General features: G+C 37.6%; 5 protein-coding genes across 5 annotated transcripts; 3 read left to right on the forward strand and 2 right to left on the reverse strand.

Annotated features, from left to right (window-relative positions):
- Positions 1–228: 228 nt before the first annotated feature.
- Positions 229–1620, reverse strand: LOC145915891 (uncharacterized). Its single transcript, XM_083002763.1, has 6 exons — positions 1466–1620; positions 1260–1388; positions 944–1133; positions 703–885; positions 531–641; positions 229–450 (listed from the first exon to the last, which is right to left on the reverse strand). The coding sequence occupies exons 1-6, from the start codon at positions 1618–1620 to the stop codon at positions 229–231; spliced, it is 990 nt and encodes a 329-aa protein (XP_082858889.1).
- Positions 1621–5630: 4010 nt separating this feature from the next.
- LOC145912244 (uncharacterized) lies at positions 5631–7700 on the forward strand. The gene is made up of 6 exons (XM_082999659.1): positions 5631–5785; positions 6275–6397; positions 6488–6680; positions 6745–6927; positions 7025–7135; positions 7192–7700. The coding sequence occupies exons 1-6, from the start codon at positions 5631–5633 to the stop codon at positions 7414–7416; spliced, it is 990 nt and encodes a 329-aa protein (XP_082855785.1). The 3' UTR covers positions 7417–7700.
- Positions 7701–9463: 1763 nt separating this feature from the next.
- Positions 9464–11721, forward strand: LOC145912235 (uncharacterized). The gene is made up of 6 exons (XM_082999651.1): positions 9464–9653; positions 10143–10265; positions 10330–10522; positions 10625–10807; positions 10903–11013; positions 11070–11721. The coding sequence occupies exons 1-6, from the start codon at positions 9499–9501 to the stop codon at positions 11292–11294; spliced, it is 990 nt and encodes a 329-aa protein (XP_082855777.1). The 5' UTR covers positions 9464–9498; the 3' UTR covers positions 11295–11721.
- Positions 11722–14371: 2650 nt separating this feature from the next.
- Positions 14372–16392, forward strand: LOC145916053 (uncharacterized). The gene is made up of 6 exons (XM_083002773.1): positions 14372–14526; positions 15008–15130; positions 15195–15387; positions 15490–15672; positions 15766–15876; positions 16168–16392. Exons 1-6 carry the CDS (start codon positions 14372–14374, stop codon positions 16390–16392), a joined length of 990 nt encoding a protein of 329 aa, XP_082858899.1.
- A 1265-nt stretch (positions 16393–17657) lies between these two features.
- Positions 17658–19117, reverse strand: LOC145916209 (uncharacterized). The gene is made up of 6 exons (XM_083002787.1): positions 18963–19117; positions 18771–18899; positions 18361–18565; positions 18132–18314; positions 17960–18070; positions 17658–17879 (listed from the first exon to the last, which is right to left on the reverse strand). The coding sequence occupies exons 1-6, from the start codon at positions 19115–19117 to the stop codon at positions 17658–17660; spliced, it is 1005 nt and encodes a 334-aa protein (XP_082858913.1).
- Positions 19118–20418: the final 1301 nt, after the last annotated feature.

Consider the following 20418-nt stretch of genomic DNA (forward strand, 5'->3'; position numbering starts at 1 on the left):
AGATTTCCATACAATCGTTATCCAGAGAATTATCCAAGGTCTGATTACTTTGCAAGACGGGGTAGAAGGAATCATTACAACCCAAGAGACTCGCGCTAGCGCCATTGAGACACTGTTAAATATCTCTGAGACAATTAGAGTTATTTACACATTTACTTGTATTAAATAGGTTGATTACAATGCATACATCGCCAAGTCAAAGTTATAGCGACAACTTGCGTTCATTCGCTACTGGTCCAGCAAAGGTTTCCAGTATGATGACAGCTTCCTGTTGACCCATTGCTCAGTGGTTATTGGCTTGTGCGAATCGCCAGGTTGATTTCTACTCTGGTCCTTGTAAACCAACGGAGTGTTGATGACAACGTCATTGTTGGGGATTGCGAAATACACAAGTGAACGACGAAGAACCGCATCATCCACGCCATTCTTTTTCACAACCACACGATGTTGCTGCAAAGTTGAGGTCACTTTGCAATATTGAAGTTATTTTTGTGTGGAAATATAGCCATTATTTGACTTTTGCCACCAACCGTAGATTTAAGTTGGTGACTTGTCCAGTGTTCAAGAATATCTCCCACATTTACAACAACCGTTCCTTTGATAGGAGTGGCATCCACGTAATTGCCGCATATATCTTTAACCTAAAGATCAATTTTTGATTTGTGCTAATAGATATAAGGATGCTGCAAGAATGAGATTTACCTGCAAACCTCCAACTTGATCCTGGAACACGAACGTGACTGCCGTCGCATCCGTGTGTTCTCCGCACCACAATTGACCAGGAATCAATTCACTTTTCACAGGCGGATAATAAACGGTTTTAGCTGTGGTGTTGCTTTTATCCGTGTGCATTTTGCTGTGACATTTGCAGAAAAAATACTCGTCCTGTGTCAACAATATTGAAAGATGATTCAGTATTTTTATTTATAATTGTAAGCCTTACCTCCAACTCCATTCCAACAGCTAAAGCACGAAGAACTCTCAAGGTAAGTTTGCGTCCGTGCTCCATGAAACCTAAAATAGCATCTGAGAATCCTGGTGCGATATCATCCGGCCATTCTTCTTTTCTTCTTGAAAACGACGCGCTACTGATATTGAACGCCTCTTTGTAGTCTGGCATATTCGGGTTTCCTCTAAATGTATGTTTCAAAAGAATTGTTTTTTTCCAAAAAGTTTTATAGAAGCAACAGTAACTAAAATATTTTCCAAGAGTAAAATAATTTCGACAATTTCAACCTTTTGTCTGTGAAATGGCTTACGTCGCGCTTTCTTCATTTATTCCCATCCATCCGAAATTGCTGAAACCCTTCATGGCGTAGCGTTCTTTTTCCTCTAAGGTTTTTATAAACAATCTTTCTGTCACTTTATGCACGTCTTGTATGTAGGATCTACAAAACAAACAGAAAGGATTTACCCATCAGTAACTTTCAGAAATAGGTTGCCTTTAATCAAACAATTGACTAACTCAGTTATGCCGTAGTTCTTTAAGTACGCGAATCCAACGTTGGAGAAAGTATCCACCAATTGCTTTCCGACGACAGCAAAATCCTCTTGTAAACATTCCTCGTTTTGCAATCCACAAGTTTCAAAATCAATGATTGGAATATTGACATCTGTCATGGCAATTATGTGCCCGCTTTTGTGTTTTTAACAGAAATGGGTCGACAATCAATGCCTGATTCCAAAATCGCCATACACTGGAATATACAAGTAATACAAATTACAGCGGTGTTCTGAGTAAGATGTGGCAAAGTAAACAAAAGGGTTTACATTCAGAAAAGTAAAACGGTGCTTAGAATTTTCAGAACCTAATGTACTCAGTGTGTCAATCACTACACTTTCGTTGTTGTGTATTTAGATGATATTTTAGTTGCCTGCCCACTAAAAGCATTTATAAGGAAATTATTCTTTAGGCTACATGAACACGTTTTGGTGTTTAAACCCCAGAAATGAGAGTTAACCGAATGGATTTTGTAGGTTACAACTTGGACTAACATGTTGACAAACCACTACTCGGAAAGGCACAGACAATTTAAAAATTTTATCGACTAAGCACGCTAAAGACGCTGTACCAGTTCTCCAACTTTTATCACCGCTTTTGGCTGCGTGGCGTCATTTTTTTCTTTCTTGTGTATTGCCGACATTTGCTTATGGCACCTTTAATAAAGTCTCTTAATAGCCTAAGATAAAACTGTTAAGAAACTGCTGTCGATATTCTGGTTATATCTTATCTGGCCCCTACTAATTCTTATTTGTCTTCTTTTTTCAGATACCTGAAGTTCCCGGTAAGCAAGTCCAACATTTGAAAAAGCTTCAACCATCAGCTTTGTAAAGATTGTCAAATCTTCCCGATTTTTTTCTTAATTCAAACCATATGCACCAAAATCTAATTGGAATGCAATATTTCGTTTTGTGGTTATAGACTATGTGCACTTGGCTGCGTAACCTGCAGGAAAAGACAAGTTTTCTGCCGAGTCAACAGACAACACAGTTTGCAACCTCATTGACTGAAGTTGCCGCAGTTTAACAAGTGATTCTGTTTGCTTTAACCAGTGAAGCGTAACATAGGCTATCAGGATCGATACCAAATTAGCAGGAGATCAGAAAATTTCTTCCCGGAAACCAATATCAGGTTGTTTGCAAACACGTGTTGCCTCCATGACATCTCGTCAAATATGTTGCGTGAGCGACGCGTTACCCCAATAATATCAGTGAGAATTGAGTACAGCCTTTAACCTTTTAAATCATGTACAGCAGAATTGTGCAAAAAAAAACACTGATATTTGCAGTTGCAGAAATTAACGTCAACAAAATTGACCTTTTGTACAGCTTCTGGCGCTAAAAAAGCCATGTAACTAAAACAAATTCGAAAGTTTTTCCAATGGTATAAAAGCACCCAGTTTGGAAGCACTAGTAAGTTCTGACAAGCCCGGTTAACTCGACCATCATTACATAATGAATGGACAAAATCTGAAGCTTATACTAAACTCGAGTTTTTCTAATGATGCAAAATTCCCTGATGTTGCATCATGGACTTTATTTGAGGATGGTGCAAAAAATTTAATCACAAAGTGATTAAAGCAACAGTGCATTATGTGTGTGGCGCAGTAGCTTTCGGTTTTGCAACTTTTTCTCTTTTTGTTGCATTTCCGGCATCAAGTCGATGTTCGTGACTGGCATTTAGTTACGTCAGTGCTGCTTCAACTCTTTTAGCTTCCAGAGTTACTTAGCACTTGTTTGCGACAAAAAGTCATGTTGCGATGCGCATTGCTTACTACACTATAGCTGACATTACCAAGTATAGGGATGGGGGGTAACAACGTCATCTGGATACATATAGGTTGACACACGAAGTCATACAATTTTCTATATCGTAATCAGTTTCGTATTTACCATCAATGCACGAGTGAAAAGGGTCAAACGTGCAATAACAGGCCTTGCGAAACGTAGTACGCTATGCCACTGCTGAGAAATGACAAAATTTGCATCAGGAACCGCCAAGCCACATTGAACGAACAGTGTTCGTTCAAACCTCATATTAGCAGGCATTTGCTGCGATTTTAGCTTGGATTATATTACAGTAGGAATACAAATACGTTACGTTCCTCTCAGTTCCATCATTTGCGAAGAGAAGAAGGAAAATTCCATGTATCGCAGGTGATTTGTACAAAACTTCTGGTGATGACGTGGGTTGGGGAAATTCATTTTCTCATCTCTGGTGTGAAGTGCGTCCAATAAAGTTTTAAATGGAATCTTGTGACGCGTAAATCGACAACTTCCTCCTTAATGTTGTGAAGAACTTCCTCGAAACAGCAAAGTAGCGGTTTTATCAGTTCCAAACCACGTTCAGTTCCATTCAGTTTTTGAGTTTTTGTCTTGCTAAAAGGTGAACTGTATGAACATAAAAATTAGATAATTATTGGTTCATTATAAAAACAGGATCCTTACGAAAGCAACCAGACGTTTCTTTACAAACAAATAAACCTTGAAGAACTAAAACGATAAAGAAAAAAAATCGGAAGAAGATAATTCAAGTTTTATAAAAATTAGATAAAAAAGTTGGATGCCTAAAACTCACAATGTCTGCCCAAGTCGTGTTTAAAGCATGAATGCAAAAATAATAAAATCAAAGGAAGAAACATCAAAAATATAAGATTGGAAAGAGGTGAAGAATGAACAAGCAATTTATCATATGTTTGTTTAGGTCCAGCATGTGGATGGACATTATGTTGACGCATCACCAAAAGAAAGGAACGCTTTTGATAAACATAGGAGACACAATGCAACATTGGACCAAAGGCAAACTTAAATCCACGGTAACGTCGATTTACTAAACGAATAACAAATGAACATAGAAATATTTTGCGTTTAGAAACATCGTGTGATTATCCCTGAGAGTGAATATTTGTTAAAATCTGTCCGGAGATCTTTGGCTTACTTCGTCCATCCAAATAATGACGTTTACATCAACCAACCGCTCGTATACAAGGATGAGAGTCTCAATGACGTGGATGAAGTTTCTTAAGACGATCTGACGTGGATGAACAGTTTATTAATTGGCGTATGGGAAAAATTTTGGCGATTGGCTTGATGGCTTGAGTCTCAGTAATGATAGCAGTGTCTTGTCACAGCAATATAATACAATTGAATTGGACAAATTATACATTGATTTGATTTGTAAACTCTCTTAACATTTATCTGGAAATGTAAATGCACAGCAATTTAAACTGTGGATCACGTGACATAGCTCTTTGTGCGACACAAAGAGGAAAAGGATAAAATGTTACGCAATTAACTTGTCTTTATTGTCAAATAATATTAAGCACAAAAAGATTCCGCTATGAACACAAATATGCCTTTAGTATGCTTTGATCTTCATTAAAATAGCAATAATTATTTGCTATTAATTTTTGGCGACGAGACAGCGCTCACGTACAACAGAGCTAAATGCCCTTTTTCCACGCGAACTGAGACATAACTGCAAGAGTGTATTACATCTGTTTGATTGTTTACCGATCGTCAGGGTTTGTGAAAAACTTACCTTTGATTGCTGATCATGTAGGCAACTGCACATAACAATGCAGGAACGTTGCATTGAAGTTAAAGCTTTTGTTAAACGTAGTTTCAACAAAAAATGTTTGCACGAAGATCTGTCAGCAGCCTGCTGCGGTAGTGTAACGAGACTGCTTGAAAAGTGCCAGCATGGCGGCTACAAATGCATTTTACGCATTAAACTGAAAGCGCATAAACTGGTGATTGTTATCGCGATATACGACGTTGTGCGCAATAACAAGGTATATCGGTACTGTTGGTTTCCAACTGCTGATAACAGCTTTGGGTATTTGGAACAAAATGGATAAGGTTTTCCAGACTTAAAAAACGATTGGAGTACTGCATTTCGAATTATTCCAGCAGTGTAAACACCGTGTCTTTCGCGCATGACCTTTACTGTGATAATTGCAAATATCACTTCAAACATGTTTGCTTTTGTGGCAACGAGGTAATAGCGGAAATGCCTTTTTCCTTTGCGCGTTTAGGCGTTAGTAAAGTGTGTACTGCAACTTTTCTTGTTGTTCACCAGTCAAGTCGTGACTGCGCTGTCTGTGCGGAGAAGTGAGCTAAGTCAAGCAATGGCGGAACATTACATTCCAGTTATAGATTTCGCTGCATGTGGTTTAAAGCAAGAAAAATGTTCGCATGAAGATTTGACATTCTATGGCAAGCTGATGGTTGAAGCTTTTTCTAATGTTGGATTTGCATACCTGAAAAACACTGGAATTGATGAGTAAGTTTGATTTTGTAAAGCTTTTGTGAATGATAGTTTACAATGCAGAGAAGTAATAGTCAAACGTTCAAAACACTCAAACTGATTGACCTGTTAAAAACGTAAAAAACATTACCAACGCTCACCCAAACTTCAGTACACAACAACCTACTTAGGCAATGTAACTATCCACAGGCCCAGCCAAAACGTGGTGGTTATGAACTTAAATTGGATTTGTCCAGAGTCAGAATTTGCCAGACATCACTGTCAGGAGAAAATGTTGTAATGTGCTAAAATGTTCAGGAGTTTTGGAAACTACATTTTGTAACTGATGTTAGGGTTATGTCATCACTCAAATCAGTGCCGTACGTGTAGGTGGCAATTTCAAATGTTTCAAATTCCCGTATTCAAATAATCTATCAGCACAGTTTGCGGGGTCGCAAATGCTTGGATTAACAAACATATATTTTTGCTGGTGATTAAATTTGAGGAAATTTATTTTGTTTTTAGTGATTTTGTTCAAAAAGTAAATGATGTGACGGCCACATTTTTCACCAGTTCGTTTGAAAAAAAAGAAAAATACAACAAAAAGCCTGGACAAAACTTTGGTTACATTGGAATTGGAAAGGAGAGGTATGAAAACCAATATTAGCCGTCACATCGCAATAGTTTGTTCAACTAAATTGATTTTCCTTTCCTCGATACAAAATATTAATTGAACAGGTATGAACCCAGTACACCCAGCAATTATAATGAAATGTATAACGCTGATGGCGCATCTTTCTTTCGCAAGAAGGAAGAATGGCCAAATAATCTAGCACCAGGATTTTCTGACACATTGTTGGATTTTATGGAGAGGTCACGAAAACTTTCTCTTCGTATTCTTCATGCTCTTGCCATCGGTCTGGAGTTAAAGGTGGTCGAACAATTTCATATTGACAAAAGTTAACATAATTTTGATACAAAACGTTATGCCTTAGGATGAGGATTTCTTCGCCAAGTGTCACACGGAAATGCATTCGAAAGAAACTTTTACGTGTACTCGCACACTATATTACCCACCAGTAACAAGCGATTTGGAACCTGGACAACAAAGACTTGCCGAACATGCTGACATAACAGCAATAACATTGATTTTTCAAGATAGCATTGGTGGACTACAAGTAAAAAAAATCTACTTCAATATAGTTTGTGTAATGCACGATATAAGATTGGAAAGAGGTGAAACATAAACAGGCAATTATTCATACATTGATTCAGGTCCAGCATGTGGATGGACATTATGTTGACGCAACACCAATAGAAGGAACGGTTTTGATAAACATAGGAGACACAATGCAACAATGGACCAAAGGCAAACTTAAATCCACGGTAACGTCGATTTACAAAACGAATAACAAATGAATACAGAAATATTTTGTGTTTAGAAACATCGTGTGATTATCCCCGAGAGTGAATTTTTGTTGAAATCTGTTCGGAGATCTTTGGCTTACTTCGTCCATCCAAATAATGACGTTTACATCAACCAACCACTCGTATACAAGGATGAGAGTCTCAATGACGTGGATGAAGTTCCTCAAGAGAATCTGATAAAGTCTAAAGACTTCGTATCCAAAAAAGCTCGAGAAATTTGGAATGATGAAGCCTTCTAAACTTTTCTTATTTTATGTTCGTTCCAATTTTGATCAAATCAAGATCTTTTCAGTTCAAAAGTTTTGAAATTGTTCAGATTATGATCCTATTCTATTCATGTGAATTGTATCTCTACTTGCCTAATTATCAGCACTTACACAAAATGTGTTGCAAATTGGTTGCGATCTGCGGTGTTATGTGGGTTATGGGAATATTGCGTCACACTAAGCTTGAGTGAATTTGGTATGATTTAATGAAACATCAGATTGTGCAAAGACAATGCATACCTTAGTGATTTTGTCGTCGGTTGTAGCTTGTTTTTATCCCGTGCCGATAAAATGATTTCAGCTTTTCTGGGACGACTGTACAAAGTTTGTGATATAAAAAAATATACAAATGTATTACGTCCTTCTTATATACAGTTTTCAAGCGATAAGTCATTCGAACTTCAGTTTAAAAAACCAGACCCAACCAATCCGAAAGTAATCCAGCTATAATGGAATTGGCTAAAGTCACTGTTAGATGGCAATGTTTGATATCTGCGTTGCCAGGAATGAAACGGGGTGATCCTGTGCACAAATGTGATAAGGAGGAATAGTGTTACCAGTATAACCTAACCGCCATACTTACTCGCCCTGGTAAACTCTTGCAGACGATTATTGAAGAATGTGTGTTTTGCCTGGTAAAACTGCTATCTATTGAGTGGCATAACATTATTCATAAACTGTGGTCAAACCAAGTACTTCTCTGTGCATCGCTGAACAAACGCATTTAACTGCAAAGGCTCCCGACTTTTCAATTGCAATTAATGGGCAATAACAAATTGGCTGGGAATGCTGCAGGCATTACGATGTTTACCCAATACTGCAAAGACCTTGATGACGCAGGCGCATTGAGTCTGGGGGTGGTCGAACGCCTGTTGCCTAATAATTGCATAAATGGCTCTCGCTAGTGTCACTTTGCAGATATCACTTTTGAAAAGTTTAGTTTTAATAAACAGTTTATTAATTGGCTTATGGGAATAAATTTTGGCGATCGGCTTTATGGCCTAAGTCTTAGTAATGATATCAGTGTCTTGTCACAGCAATATAATACAATGGAATTGGACAAATTATACACTGATTTGATTTATAAACTCTTTTAACATTAATCTGGAAGTGTATGCACAGCAATTTAAACTGTGGATCACGTGACATAGCTATATCAACGACACAAAGAGGAAAAAGATAAAATGTTACGTAATTACAAACTTGTCTTTAATGTCAATTAATATTAAGCACAAAAAGATTCCGCTATGAACACAAATATGCCTTTAGTATGCTTTGATCTTCATTAAAATAGTATTGATTATTTGCTATTAATTCTTGGCGACGAGACAGCGCTCACGTACTACAAAGGTAAATACCTTTTTTCCACGCGAACTGAGACATAACTGCAAGAGTGTATTACATCTATTTTTATGTTTACCGATCGTCAGGGTTTGTGGAAAACTTACCTTTGATTGCTGATCATGTAGGCAACTGCACATAGCAATGCAGGAACGTTGCATTGCAGTTAAAGCTTTTGTCAAACGTAGTTTCAACAAAAAATGTTTGCACGAAGATCTGTCAGCAGCCTGCTGCGGTAGTGTAACGAGACTGCTTGAAAAGTGCCAGCATGGCGGCTACAAATGCATTTTACGCATTAAACTGAAAGCGCACAACTGGTGATTGTTATCGCGATATACGACGTTGTGCGCAATAACAAGGTATATCGGAACTGTTGGTTTCCAACTGCTGATAAGAGCTTTGGGTGTTTGGAACAAAATGGTAAAGGTTTTCCAGACTTAAAAAACGATTGGAATACTGCATTTCGAATTATTCCAGCAGTGTAAACAACGTGTCTTTCGCGCATGACCTTTATTGTTATAATTGCAAATATCATTTCAAACATGTTTGCTTTTGTGGCGACGAGGTAATAGCGGTCTTGCAACAGAGCCAACTGCCTTTTTTCTTTGCGCGCTGAGGCGTTAGTAAAGTGTGTACTGCAACTTTTCTTGCTGTTCACCAGTCAAGTCGTGACTGCTGCGCTGTCTGTGCGGAGAAGTGAGCTTAAGTCAAGCAATGGCGGAACATTACATTCCAGTTATAGATTTCGCTGCATGTGGTTTAAAGCGAGAAAAATGTTCACATGAAGATTTGACAATAAATGGCAAGCTGATGGTTAAAGCTTTTTCAAATGTTGGCTTTGCTTACCTGAAAAACACTGGGATTGATGAGTAAGTTTTATTTTGCTATGATAGTTCAAAGTGCAGAGAAATGGTAGTCAAATGATATGATGGGTTGTGTGAGAAAATTGAACTTTTATATGTATTTGAAATTGTCAACCTGTCAAAAACAATAACGTCAACTATTACCAGTAAACGAAAACTACCATCGCTCGCTAACTATTGTGGCCCAAAACTCTAGTCACAACAATCTGCATAGACAATGCAACTGTCGACAATCCCAGCCAAAACGTGGTGGCTATGTACTTAAATTAGGTTTGTCATAAGTCAGAATTTCCCTGACGTCACTGTCAGGAGGAAATGTTAAAATGTGCTAAAATGTCCGGGATTTGGGAAATACATTTTGTAGCTGATGTCAGGGTTATGTCATCACCCAATTCAGTGGTTTCCAAATCGGCGTGTTGACCGGTCTCCCAAAATTGTACGCATGCCTGGTGGCAATTTCAAATGTTTTAAATTCGCAATTTATTTTGTTTTTAGTGATTTTGTTCAAAACGTTAACGATGTGACGGCCACATTTTTCACCAGTTCGTTTGAAGAAAAAGAAAAATACAACAACAAATCCGGACAAAATTTTGGTTATTTCGGGATAGGGACAGAAAAGTATCAATGCTTTGGTAAATTAAAATATTTTTCTAAATTTCCCACATTCCCATTGCTTGTGCAGATTAAATCCCAATCTACCCAGCGATTACAGGGAATTCTACAACGCTGATGGCGCATCTTTCTTTCGTAAGAAAGAAGATTGGCCAGATAAACTTGCACCTGGATTTTCTGACACATTGTTATATTTTATGGAGAGGTCACGAAAACTTTCTCTTCGTATTCTTCACGCTCTTGCTATTGGTCTGGAGTTAAAGGTGATGAAGGAATATGGATTAATGCTTTTATTGGAAAGCGTCAAGGATTTTCCTGCTTCCTTCTTCATATTGTGCAATAATTTATGCAATTCCTGATTTCAGGATGAAGACTTCTTCGCCAAGTGTCACACGGAAATGCATTCGAAAGAAACTTTTACGACTGGTCGCACTCTTTATTACCCACCAGTAACAAGCGATTTGGAGCCTGGACAACAAAGACTTCTCGAACATTCCGATGTAACTTCGATTTCATTGGTTTTCCAGGATAGCATTGGTGGACTACAGGTAAAAAATAAATAAAATGTCATCTTTGTGAGATTCAACATTAAGATTCATGAGATATTCACAAATTGCAATTAATAAACCGTTTGTTTTTTCAGGTCAAGCATGTGGATGGACATTATGTTGACGCAACACCAATAGAAGGAACGGTTTTGATAAACATAGGAGACACAATGCAACATTGGACCAAAGGCAAACTTAAATCCACGGTAACGTCGATTTACTAAACAAATAATAAATGAATACAGAAATATTTTGTGTTTAGAAACATCGTGTGATTATCCCCGAGAGTGAATTTTTGTTAAAGTCTGTTCGGAGATCTTTGGCTTACTTCGTCCATCCAAATAATAACGTTTACATCAACCAACCACTCGTATACAAGGATGAGAGTCTCAATGACGTGGATGAAGTTCCTCATGACGAACTGATAAAGTCTAAAGACTTTTTGAAAAAAAAAGTTCGCGAAATTTGGGGAGATCAGGCCGTCTAAATACATTTAATTAAACGCAAAAACATTGTATATAACTTACAGTAACACGGCTGTTATGTGCAACTCACCGATACATACATACCAAAAACGTCTATTATATTCCCATAGACCAATGCCGCTGGGGGAAGATTGCAAAATCCAACTAAGTTGGCAGTTAATCAGATTTAAGTTCCAGCGACTGCGGCTTGTTTTGTAAACCTTATCTGCTTTGCAACCTGACAAACGCCACACCATAACTTCACAATCATGTTGCAGAAATATGATATTGTGCCTGTTCTTTAAAATCTTTTTACAAAAGTTTCACGATCATACGATGTCTGTTTTTGTCACCGTAAAAATTTTAAGACATTTTTAATTGTTACGTCGTGATTGAAGAATTCAACAAATTTGATCCACAAGTTTTGAAATCAATGATTGGAATATTGACATCTGCCATGGAAATTCGTGCCGTCTGCTGTGTGTTTTAAGTAGAAAAGAATAGGCAGACAATGTTTCTGATGAAAATTACTTTAATACACAACCCATGTTCATTCTATCTTGTGTAAATCTTTGCTTTGTGGCCTTTTACGTCAATCAAACTAAACTTGTGTTAACTAGGTGCTTAAATTGTATCTGGCTTGTTATACCTACATATACTTTTACAGCTGCGTCAAAGTCAGATTTCACAACTCGTAAGCACGAAGTCAAATCCTTATTAATCATTGACTAAAATTGCCAGTTAACAAGTGCTTCTGTTTACTTCACCCAGTGAAGCGTAACATAGGCTATCAGGATCGATGCCAAATTAGCAAGTGATCAGAAAACCTCTTCCCAAACAACAATATCAGTTTTTTTGCCAATGCTTGTTACGTCCATGACCTCTCGTCAAATGAGTTGCGTGAGCGACGCGTTACCCCAATAATACTAGTGAGAATTGAGTACAGCCTTTAACCTTTTAAATCATGTGGAGCATAGTTGTGCAGAACAAAACAGTGATACTTGCAGTTGCAGCATTTAACGTCAACAAAACTGATCTTTTGTACAGCTTCTAGCGCTAAAAAAGCCATGTACGACTGTATAAGGTTTGTGATATAAAAAAATATAAAACTGTATTACGTCCTTCTTAGTTTTCAAGCGATAAGTCATTCGAACTTCAGTTTAAAAGACCAGACCCAACCAATCCGAAAGTAATCCAGCTATTATGGAATTAGCTAAAGTCACTGTTAGATGGCAATGATGGCAATATTTGATATCTGCGTTGCCACAAATGAAACGGGGTGATCCTGTGCACAAATGCGACAAGGAGGAATAATGTTACCATTATAACCTAACCGCTATACTCACTCTTTCTGGTAATCTCTTGCAGCCAATGACTGAAGAATAAGAATGGGTTTTTGGCCTGGTTGGACTGCTATCTATTGAGTGGCATAACATTATATATTAACTTTGGTCAAACCAAGTACTTCTCTGTGCATCGCTAAACAAACGCATTTGCCTGCAAAGGATCCCGACTTTTCAATTGCAATTAATGGGCAATAACAAATTGGCTGGGAATGCTGCAGGCAATAGGATGTTTACCCAATACTACAAAGACCTTGATGACGCAGGCGCATTAAGTCTGGGGTTGGTCGAAGGCCTGTTGCCTAATAGTTGCCTAAATGGCTCTGCCTACTGTCACTCTGCAGATATCACTTTTGAAAAGTTTAATTTTTATGGGAATAAATTTTGGCGAATGGCTTATGGCTTGAGTCTTAGTAATGATAGCAGTGTCTTGTCACAGCAATATAATAGAATTGAATTGAACAAATTATACACTGATTTGATTTATAAACTCTCTTAACATTAATCTGGAAATGTAAATGCACAGCAATTTAAACTGTGGATCACGTGACATAGCTATATCAGCGACACAAAGAGGAAAAGGATAGAATGATACGCAATTACAAACTTATCTTTATTGTCAATTAATATTAAGCACAAAAAGATTCCACAATGAGCACAAATATGCCATTCGTATGCTATGATCTTCATTAAAATCGTAATGAATATTTGCTATAAATTCTTGGCGACGAGACAGCGCTCACGTGCAACAAAGGTAAATACCTTTTTTGAACGCGAACTGAGACGTAACTTCAAGAGTGTATTACATCTGTTTTATTGTTTACCGATCATCGGAGTTTACGAAGACGTAAACCCTGTGTTGGAAACTTACCTTTGCTTGCTGATCATGTAGGCACATAGCAATGCCGAAACGTGGTTTGAATCAAGAAAAATGTTTGCACGAAGATTTGTTCAGCACCCTGCTGCTGGAGTGTTGCAGGGACGTCTCACGTTTGCAAAAGAAAACACCCCGTGTATCTCGACTCCCATGACTATCAAAACATTTGCCACGGGCTACCTTTGCGGCTTTTTAATTAGAATAAAAACAATAACGAATAATAACACATACCTTAGATCACTACACATAAGCGCTCAATGCAGTGACGAGATCTATGCTCTGTTTGCATATCTTTTTCCTTTCCCCAGTCTCTATTTATCTTATGGCCATGGCGATATTTATAACATAATTATAACAGGAATGAAGTAAACAGTAATATGGACAGGATTATTAAAACGTCGATTTGATTATTAAACCTAAAGCCGATTTTTCATATGTCAGGACGGAGCGAAACGATTAACCCAGAATACCATATGCGCATCTACGCGATGTAGTTACAATTTTTTTACAAATATAACAAAGAATGACAAGAAATAACAAAGTTTGATGCAGTGTAACGAGACTGCTTGAAAAGTGCCAGCATGGCTACTACAATTGCATTTTACGCGTTAAACTAAAAGCGCATGAACCTGTGATTGTTGAAGCGATATATACGAGGCTGTGCGTGATAATAAGTATATCTATACAGGTTTCCAACTGCTGATAGGCGCTTTGGGTATTTGCAAACATCACCTCAAACATTTTTGCCTTCGTGGCAACAAGTAAATAGCGCTCTTTCAACAGAGCCAACTGCCGTTTGGTAAAGTGTGTACTGCAACAACAAGTCAAGTCGTAACTGCGTTTTAGGATGTCTGTGCGGGAAAGTGAGGTGAGTCAAGCAATGACGGAACATTACATTCCAGTTATTGATTTCGGTGCTTGTGGTTTGAAGCAAGAAAAATGTTCACATGAAGATTTGACAATCTCTGGCAAGCTGATGGTGAAAGCTTTTTCAAATGTTGGATTTGCTTACCTGAAAAACACTGGGATTGATGAGTAAGTTGATTTTGCTGAGCTTTTGTGAATGATACTTTAAAGTGCAGATAAGTGGTTGTGATAAATATTTGAATTTGGTTAAGTGTTAACTTGCCAAAAACAAACTATTGGGCCCCAAAACTTTAGTCACAGCAACCTATGTAGACAATGCAACTGTCGACAATCCCAGCCAAAACGTGGGGCTATGTACTTAAATTAGGTTTGTCATACGTCAGAATTTCCCTGACGTCACTGTCAGGAGGAGATGTTAAAATGTGCTAAATTGTCCGCGATTTGGACAACTACATTTTGTAACTGATGTCAGGGTTATGTCATCACTCAATTCAGTGGTTTCCAAATCGGCGTGTTGACCGGTCTCCCAAAATTGTACGCATGCCTGGTGGCAATTTCAAATGTTTCAAATTCGCCTAAATTAACTCAAATAGTAAGCGTTGATGTTTTTACTGGTGATTAAATTATAGGTAATTTATTTTGTTTTTAGTGATTTTGTTCAAAACGTTAACGATGTGACGGCCACATTTTTCACCAGTTCATTTGAAGAAAAAGAAAAATACAACAAAAAGCCTGGACAAAACTTTGGTTATTTCGGAATAGGGACAGAAAAGTATCAATGCTTTGGTAAATTAAAATAGTTTTCTAAATTTCTCACATTCCCATTGCTTGTGCAGATTAAATCCCAGTCTACCCAGCGATTACAAGGAATTCTACAACGCTGATGGCGCATCTTTCTTTCGCAAGAAGGAAGATTGGCCAAATAAACTTGCACCTGGATTTTCTGACACATTGTTAGATTTTATGGAGAGGTCACGAAAACTTTCTCTTCGTATTCTTCATGCTCTTGCTATCGGTCTGGAGTTAAAGGTGATGAAGGCATATGGATTAATGCTTTTATTGGAAAGCGTCAAGGATTTTCTTGCTTCCTTGCTCATATTGTTCAATAATTTATGCAATTCCTAATTTCAGGATGAAGACTTTTTCGCCAAGTGTCACACGGAAATGCATTCGAAAGAAACATTTACGACTGGTCGCACTCTTTATTACCCACCAGTAACAAGCGATTTGGAGCCTGGACAGCAAAGACTTCTCGAACATTCCGATCTCACTTCGATTTCATTGGTTTTTCAAGATAGCGTTGGTGGACTGCAAGTAAAAATAGCGTTTGAATAGTTTGTGTATATACACAACATAAGATTGGAATAGGTAAAGAATTAACAGGCAATTATTCACATATTAATTTAGGTCAAGCATGTTGATGGACATTATGTTGACGCAACACCCATAGAAGGAACGGTTTTGATAAACATAGGAGACACAATGCAACATTGGACCAAAGGCAAACTTAAATCCACGGTAACGTCAATTTACTAAACGAATAACAAATGAATAGAAGAGCGCAAAATAAGTGGAGTTGATAACTTTGAAGAGAAAAGCCAAAGCTAAGATGCTGTTAATCATATTCCAAGTAAACGTTTCGAACTTATACTGGGTTCATTATCAGTACTACTACTTTTCTGCAACCAGTTCAATGTAGTAGTACTGATGATGAACCCAGTATAGGTTCGAAACGTTTACTTAACATGATTAACAGCATCTTAGCTTTGACTTTTCTCTTCAAAATGAATAGAAATATTTTGTGTTTAGAAACATCGTGTGATTATCCCCGAGAGTGAATTTTTGTTAAAATCTGTCCGGAGATCTTTGGCTTACTTCGTCACTCCAAATAATGACGTTTACATCAACCAACCACTCGTATACAAGGATGAGAGTCTCAATGACGTGGATGAAGTTCCTCATGACGAACTGATAAAGTCTAAAGACTTTTTGGTAAAAACACTTCGCGAAGCTTGGGGAGATCAGGCCGTCTAAATACATTTAATTAAAAGCAAAAAAAACGTTGTATAGCGTACTTATCGTAACTGATTCAATTAAACCGATACATACATGCCAAAAACGTCTATGTCATATTCCCATACGCTAATGCCGCTGGGGGAAGATTGCGAAATCCAACTAAGTTGGCAGTTAATCAGAATAAATTTTGAGCGGTTGCGGCTTGTTTTGTAAACCTTCTCAGCTTGGCAACCTGACCAACGCCACACCATAACTTCACAATCATGTGGCAGAAATATGATATTGTGCCTGTTCTTTAAAAATCTATCACACAAGTTTCACATTCATACGATGTCTATTTCTGTGACCACATAAATTGTAAGACATTTTTAACTGTTACGTCTTGATTGAAGAATGCATCAAAAACTGCAACAAATTTATGTTACGCCCAACACCAGCAGAGCAGTCAACAAACAAACCACAATGAACATAGCACGTTTAGATGGCTTTTCTGCATTTTCATCGCGAGATAACATTACCCGATGACGATGCAATTTTGTAAAGAAATATCGCTGCCTTGACTTGCATGTGTAAAATATTTTGCTTTATATCTTTACATATTTAATTCTACTTTTTACGTTTTAGTTCATCAAACGCAAAATTATTACCCATTTAATTGTGATATTGTAGTTAATTGTTGTGCGGCATTTGCAACATACGTCAGAGAAACCAGTGCTTGTATTGCGTAATGTCTTGTGTGCAGCATTGCACAAGTGTTGCACAACCCATTGCAAACCACATACATACCAACGTAAAGCTTCTTTTGCAGCATTGCACCAGCATTGCAAGACCCGTTACATGATGCATTGTATATTTCGCAACTACCGACCCAGGTGTAAACATAACCCGACAATGTGACCCAAATGATTTATCCACCGATTATTTTAGAGTAAAGTCATTCATTCAACATCATGTTTACCACATTCTACTATTCTGCCAATATTCTACTATACAACTGCAATTCACTCTGAACCTGGTAGAATCAATGTTCGCATTGTTTTGATGAAACAGTCAACAGATTTCCATACAATCGTTATCCAGAGAATTATCCAAGGTCTGATTACTTTGCAAGACGGGGTAGAAGGAATCATTACAACCCAAGAAACTCGCGTTAGCGCCATTAAGACACTGTTAAATATCTCTGAGACAATTAGAGTTATTTACACATTTACTTGTGTTAAATAGGTTGATTACAATGCATACATCGCCAAGTCAAAGTTATAGCGACAACTTGCGTTCATTCGCTACTGGTCCAGCAAAGGTTTCCAGTATGATGACAGCTTCCTGTTGACCCATTGCTCAGTGGTTATTGGTTTGTGCGAATCGCCAGGTTGATTTCTACTCTGGTCCTTGTAAACCAACGGAGTGTTGATGACAACGTCATTGTTGGGGATTGCGAAATACACAAGTGAACGACGAAGAACCGCATCATCCACGCCATTCTTTTTCACAACCACACGATGTTGCTGCAAAGTTGAGGTCACTTTGCAATATTGAAGTTATTTTTGTGTGGAAATATAGCCATTATTTGACTTTTGCCACCAACCGTAGATTTAAGTTGGTGACTTGTCCAGTGTTCAAGAATATCTCCCACATTTACAACAACCGTTCCTTTGATAGGAGTGGCATCCACGTAATTGCCGCATGTATCTTTAACCTAAAGATCAAATTTAGATTTATGCGAATGGATGAAAGGATGCTGCAAGAATGAGATTTACCTGCAAACCTCCAACTTGATCCTGGAAAACGAACGTGACTGACGTCGCATCCGTGTGTTCTCCGCACCACAATTGGCCAGGAATCAATTCATTTTTCACAGGCGGATAATAAGCGGTCCGAGCTGTGGTGTTGCTTTCATTCGTGTGCATTTTGCTGTGACATTTTTTGAAGAAATACTCGTCCTGTTTTAACAAAATTAAAAGTTGATTCGCTATTCTCATTTATAACTATAAGTCTTTCCTCCAACTCCATTCCAACAGCTAAAGCACGAAGAACTCTCAAGGTAAGTTTGCGTCCGTGCTCCATGAAACCTAAAATAGCATCTGAGAATCCTGGTGCTATATCATCCGGCCATTCTTCTTTTCTCCTTGCAAACGACGCGCCATTTGCATTGAATGCCTCTTTGTAGTCTGAAGGTTTCGTTTGGTCAGCACTGAACAATTTAGTTTAATTTTCAAGCGAAAGAAAATTCTAAATAGCCTTTTCTTAGAAAATTAACGGAACTTAGTTCTTCATCGTTAGTACAATGTTACTCAAAATTTGTTTGTGTCAACATGTTTTTCATTGAAATTAAAAAAAAAGCAGAACGAGCATGTTTTGCAGAAGAATTTAATCACGAAAAATAAAATTAGGCTTACTTCACATTTTCTTTTCCCATTTCTACCCATCCAAAATTTGTAACACCCTTTTTCGCATATCGACTCTTGTCTTTTTCCTGGCTCGTGAAAAAAGTATCGGTCACTTTATGGACATCTTGGACATACAAGCTGCAGAATTTTAAATAAAATATTACCGCAATTGTATGCTTTAAGCAATCAATTTTGACTAACTCAGTTATGCCGTAGTTTTTCAGGTACGCGAATCCAACGTTGGAGAAAGCATCCACCAATTGTTTTCCGACGGCAGATAAATCCTCTTGTGAACATTCTTTGTGTTGCAATCCACAAGTTTCAAAATCAATGATTGGAATTTTGATATCTGCCATGGCAATTTTGTGCCGTCTGCTGTGTGTTATAAGTAAAAAAGAATTAGCAGTCAATGTTTCTGATGAAAATTACTTTAATACATAACCCAAGTTCATTCTATCTTGCGTAAATCTTTGCTTTGTGGCCTTCTACGTCAATCAAACTAAATTTGTGTTAACAAGGTGCTTAAATTGTATCTGGCTTTTACTACCTACATATACTTTTACAGCTGCGTCAAAGTCAGATTGCACAAATCGGAAGCACGAAGTCAAATCCTTATTAATCATTGACTGGAATTGCCAGTTAACAAGTGCTTATCTTTGCTTTAACCAGTGAAGCGTAACATAAGCTATCAGGATCAACATCAAATTAGCAGGTGATCCGAAAACGTCTTCCCAAAAATAAATATCATGTTGTTTGCAAATGCGTGTAACCCTCAAGACCCACTATATTATTTCAAAAAAGAGCCAGCTGAAAATAAATTGTACGTGTAAGAAACATGCACTATGGTTTATTGTAGAACATTTTTTATTGGGGATAAGTTTTTTACTAACTACATGGTGCACCCTTTTACTTTTTAGCCTTTAGTTTCAATTCACATATCGTAAAATAGACTGAGGCGTGTTCGTCGTCCCGTATTAAATTAAGCTTTACATGATATTCAAAAAATGTATCCCAATAATACTTGTGACAATTGAGTACAGCCTTTAACCTTTTAAATCATGTGCAACACAATTGTGCAAAAAAGCACCAATACTTGCAGTTGTAGCATTTAACGTCAACAAAACTGACTTTCCATACAGCTTCTAGCGCTAAAAAAGCCATGTGACTAAAGCAAGTTTTTCCAATGCTGTTGAAGTTGACAACTTCAAAACCAACCAGTTCAAATGCACCGGTACGTTCCGACAAGCCTGGTAAACTCGATCATCATTGCACAATGAATGTAAAATCTGAAGCTTATGCTAAACTCGTTGGAGTTTTTCTAATGATGCAAAATTCCCTGATGTTGCATCATGGACTTTATTTGATGCAATCGAAATTTAATCACGAAGTGATTGTTGCAACAGTACATTATGTGTGTGGCGCAGTAGCTTTCGGTTTTGCAACTATTTCTATATTTGTTGCATTTAGGGCATCAAGTCGATTTTCGTGACTGGCATTTAGTTACGTCAGTGCTGCTTCAAATCGTAGCTTCCAGAGTCACTTGGCAATTTTTTGCGACAAAAAGTCATGTCGCTACGCGCATTGCTAACTACACTATAGCTACCATTACTAAGTATAGGGATGCGAAGTAACAACGTCATCTGCATATATGGTTGTA

The sequence above is a fragment of the Ascidia mentula genome, chromosome 1 (assembly GCF_947561715.1).
Source record: "Ascidia mentula chromosome 1, kaAscMent1.1, whole genome shotgun sequence".
In the NCBI taxonomy this organism is placed as follows: domain Eukaryota; kingdom Metazoa; phylum Chordata; class Ascidiacea; order Phlebobranchia; family Ascidiidae; genus Ascidia; species Ascidia mentula.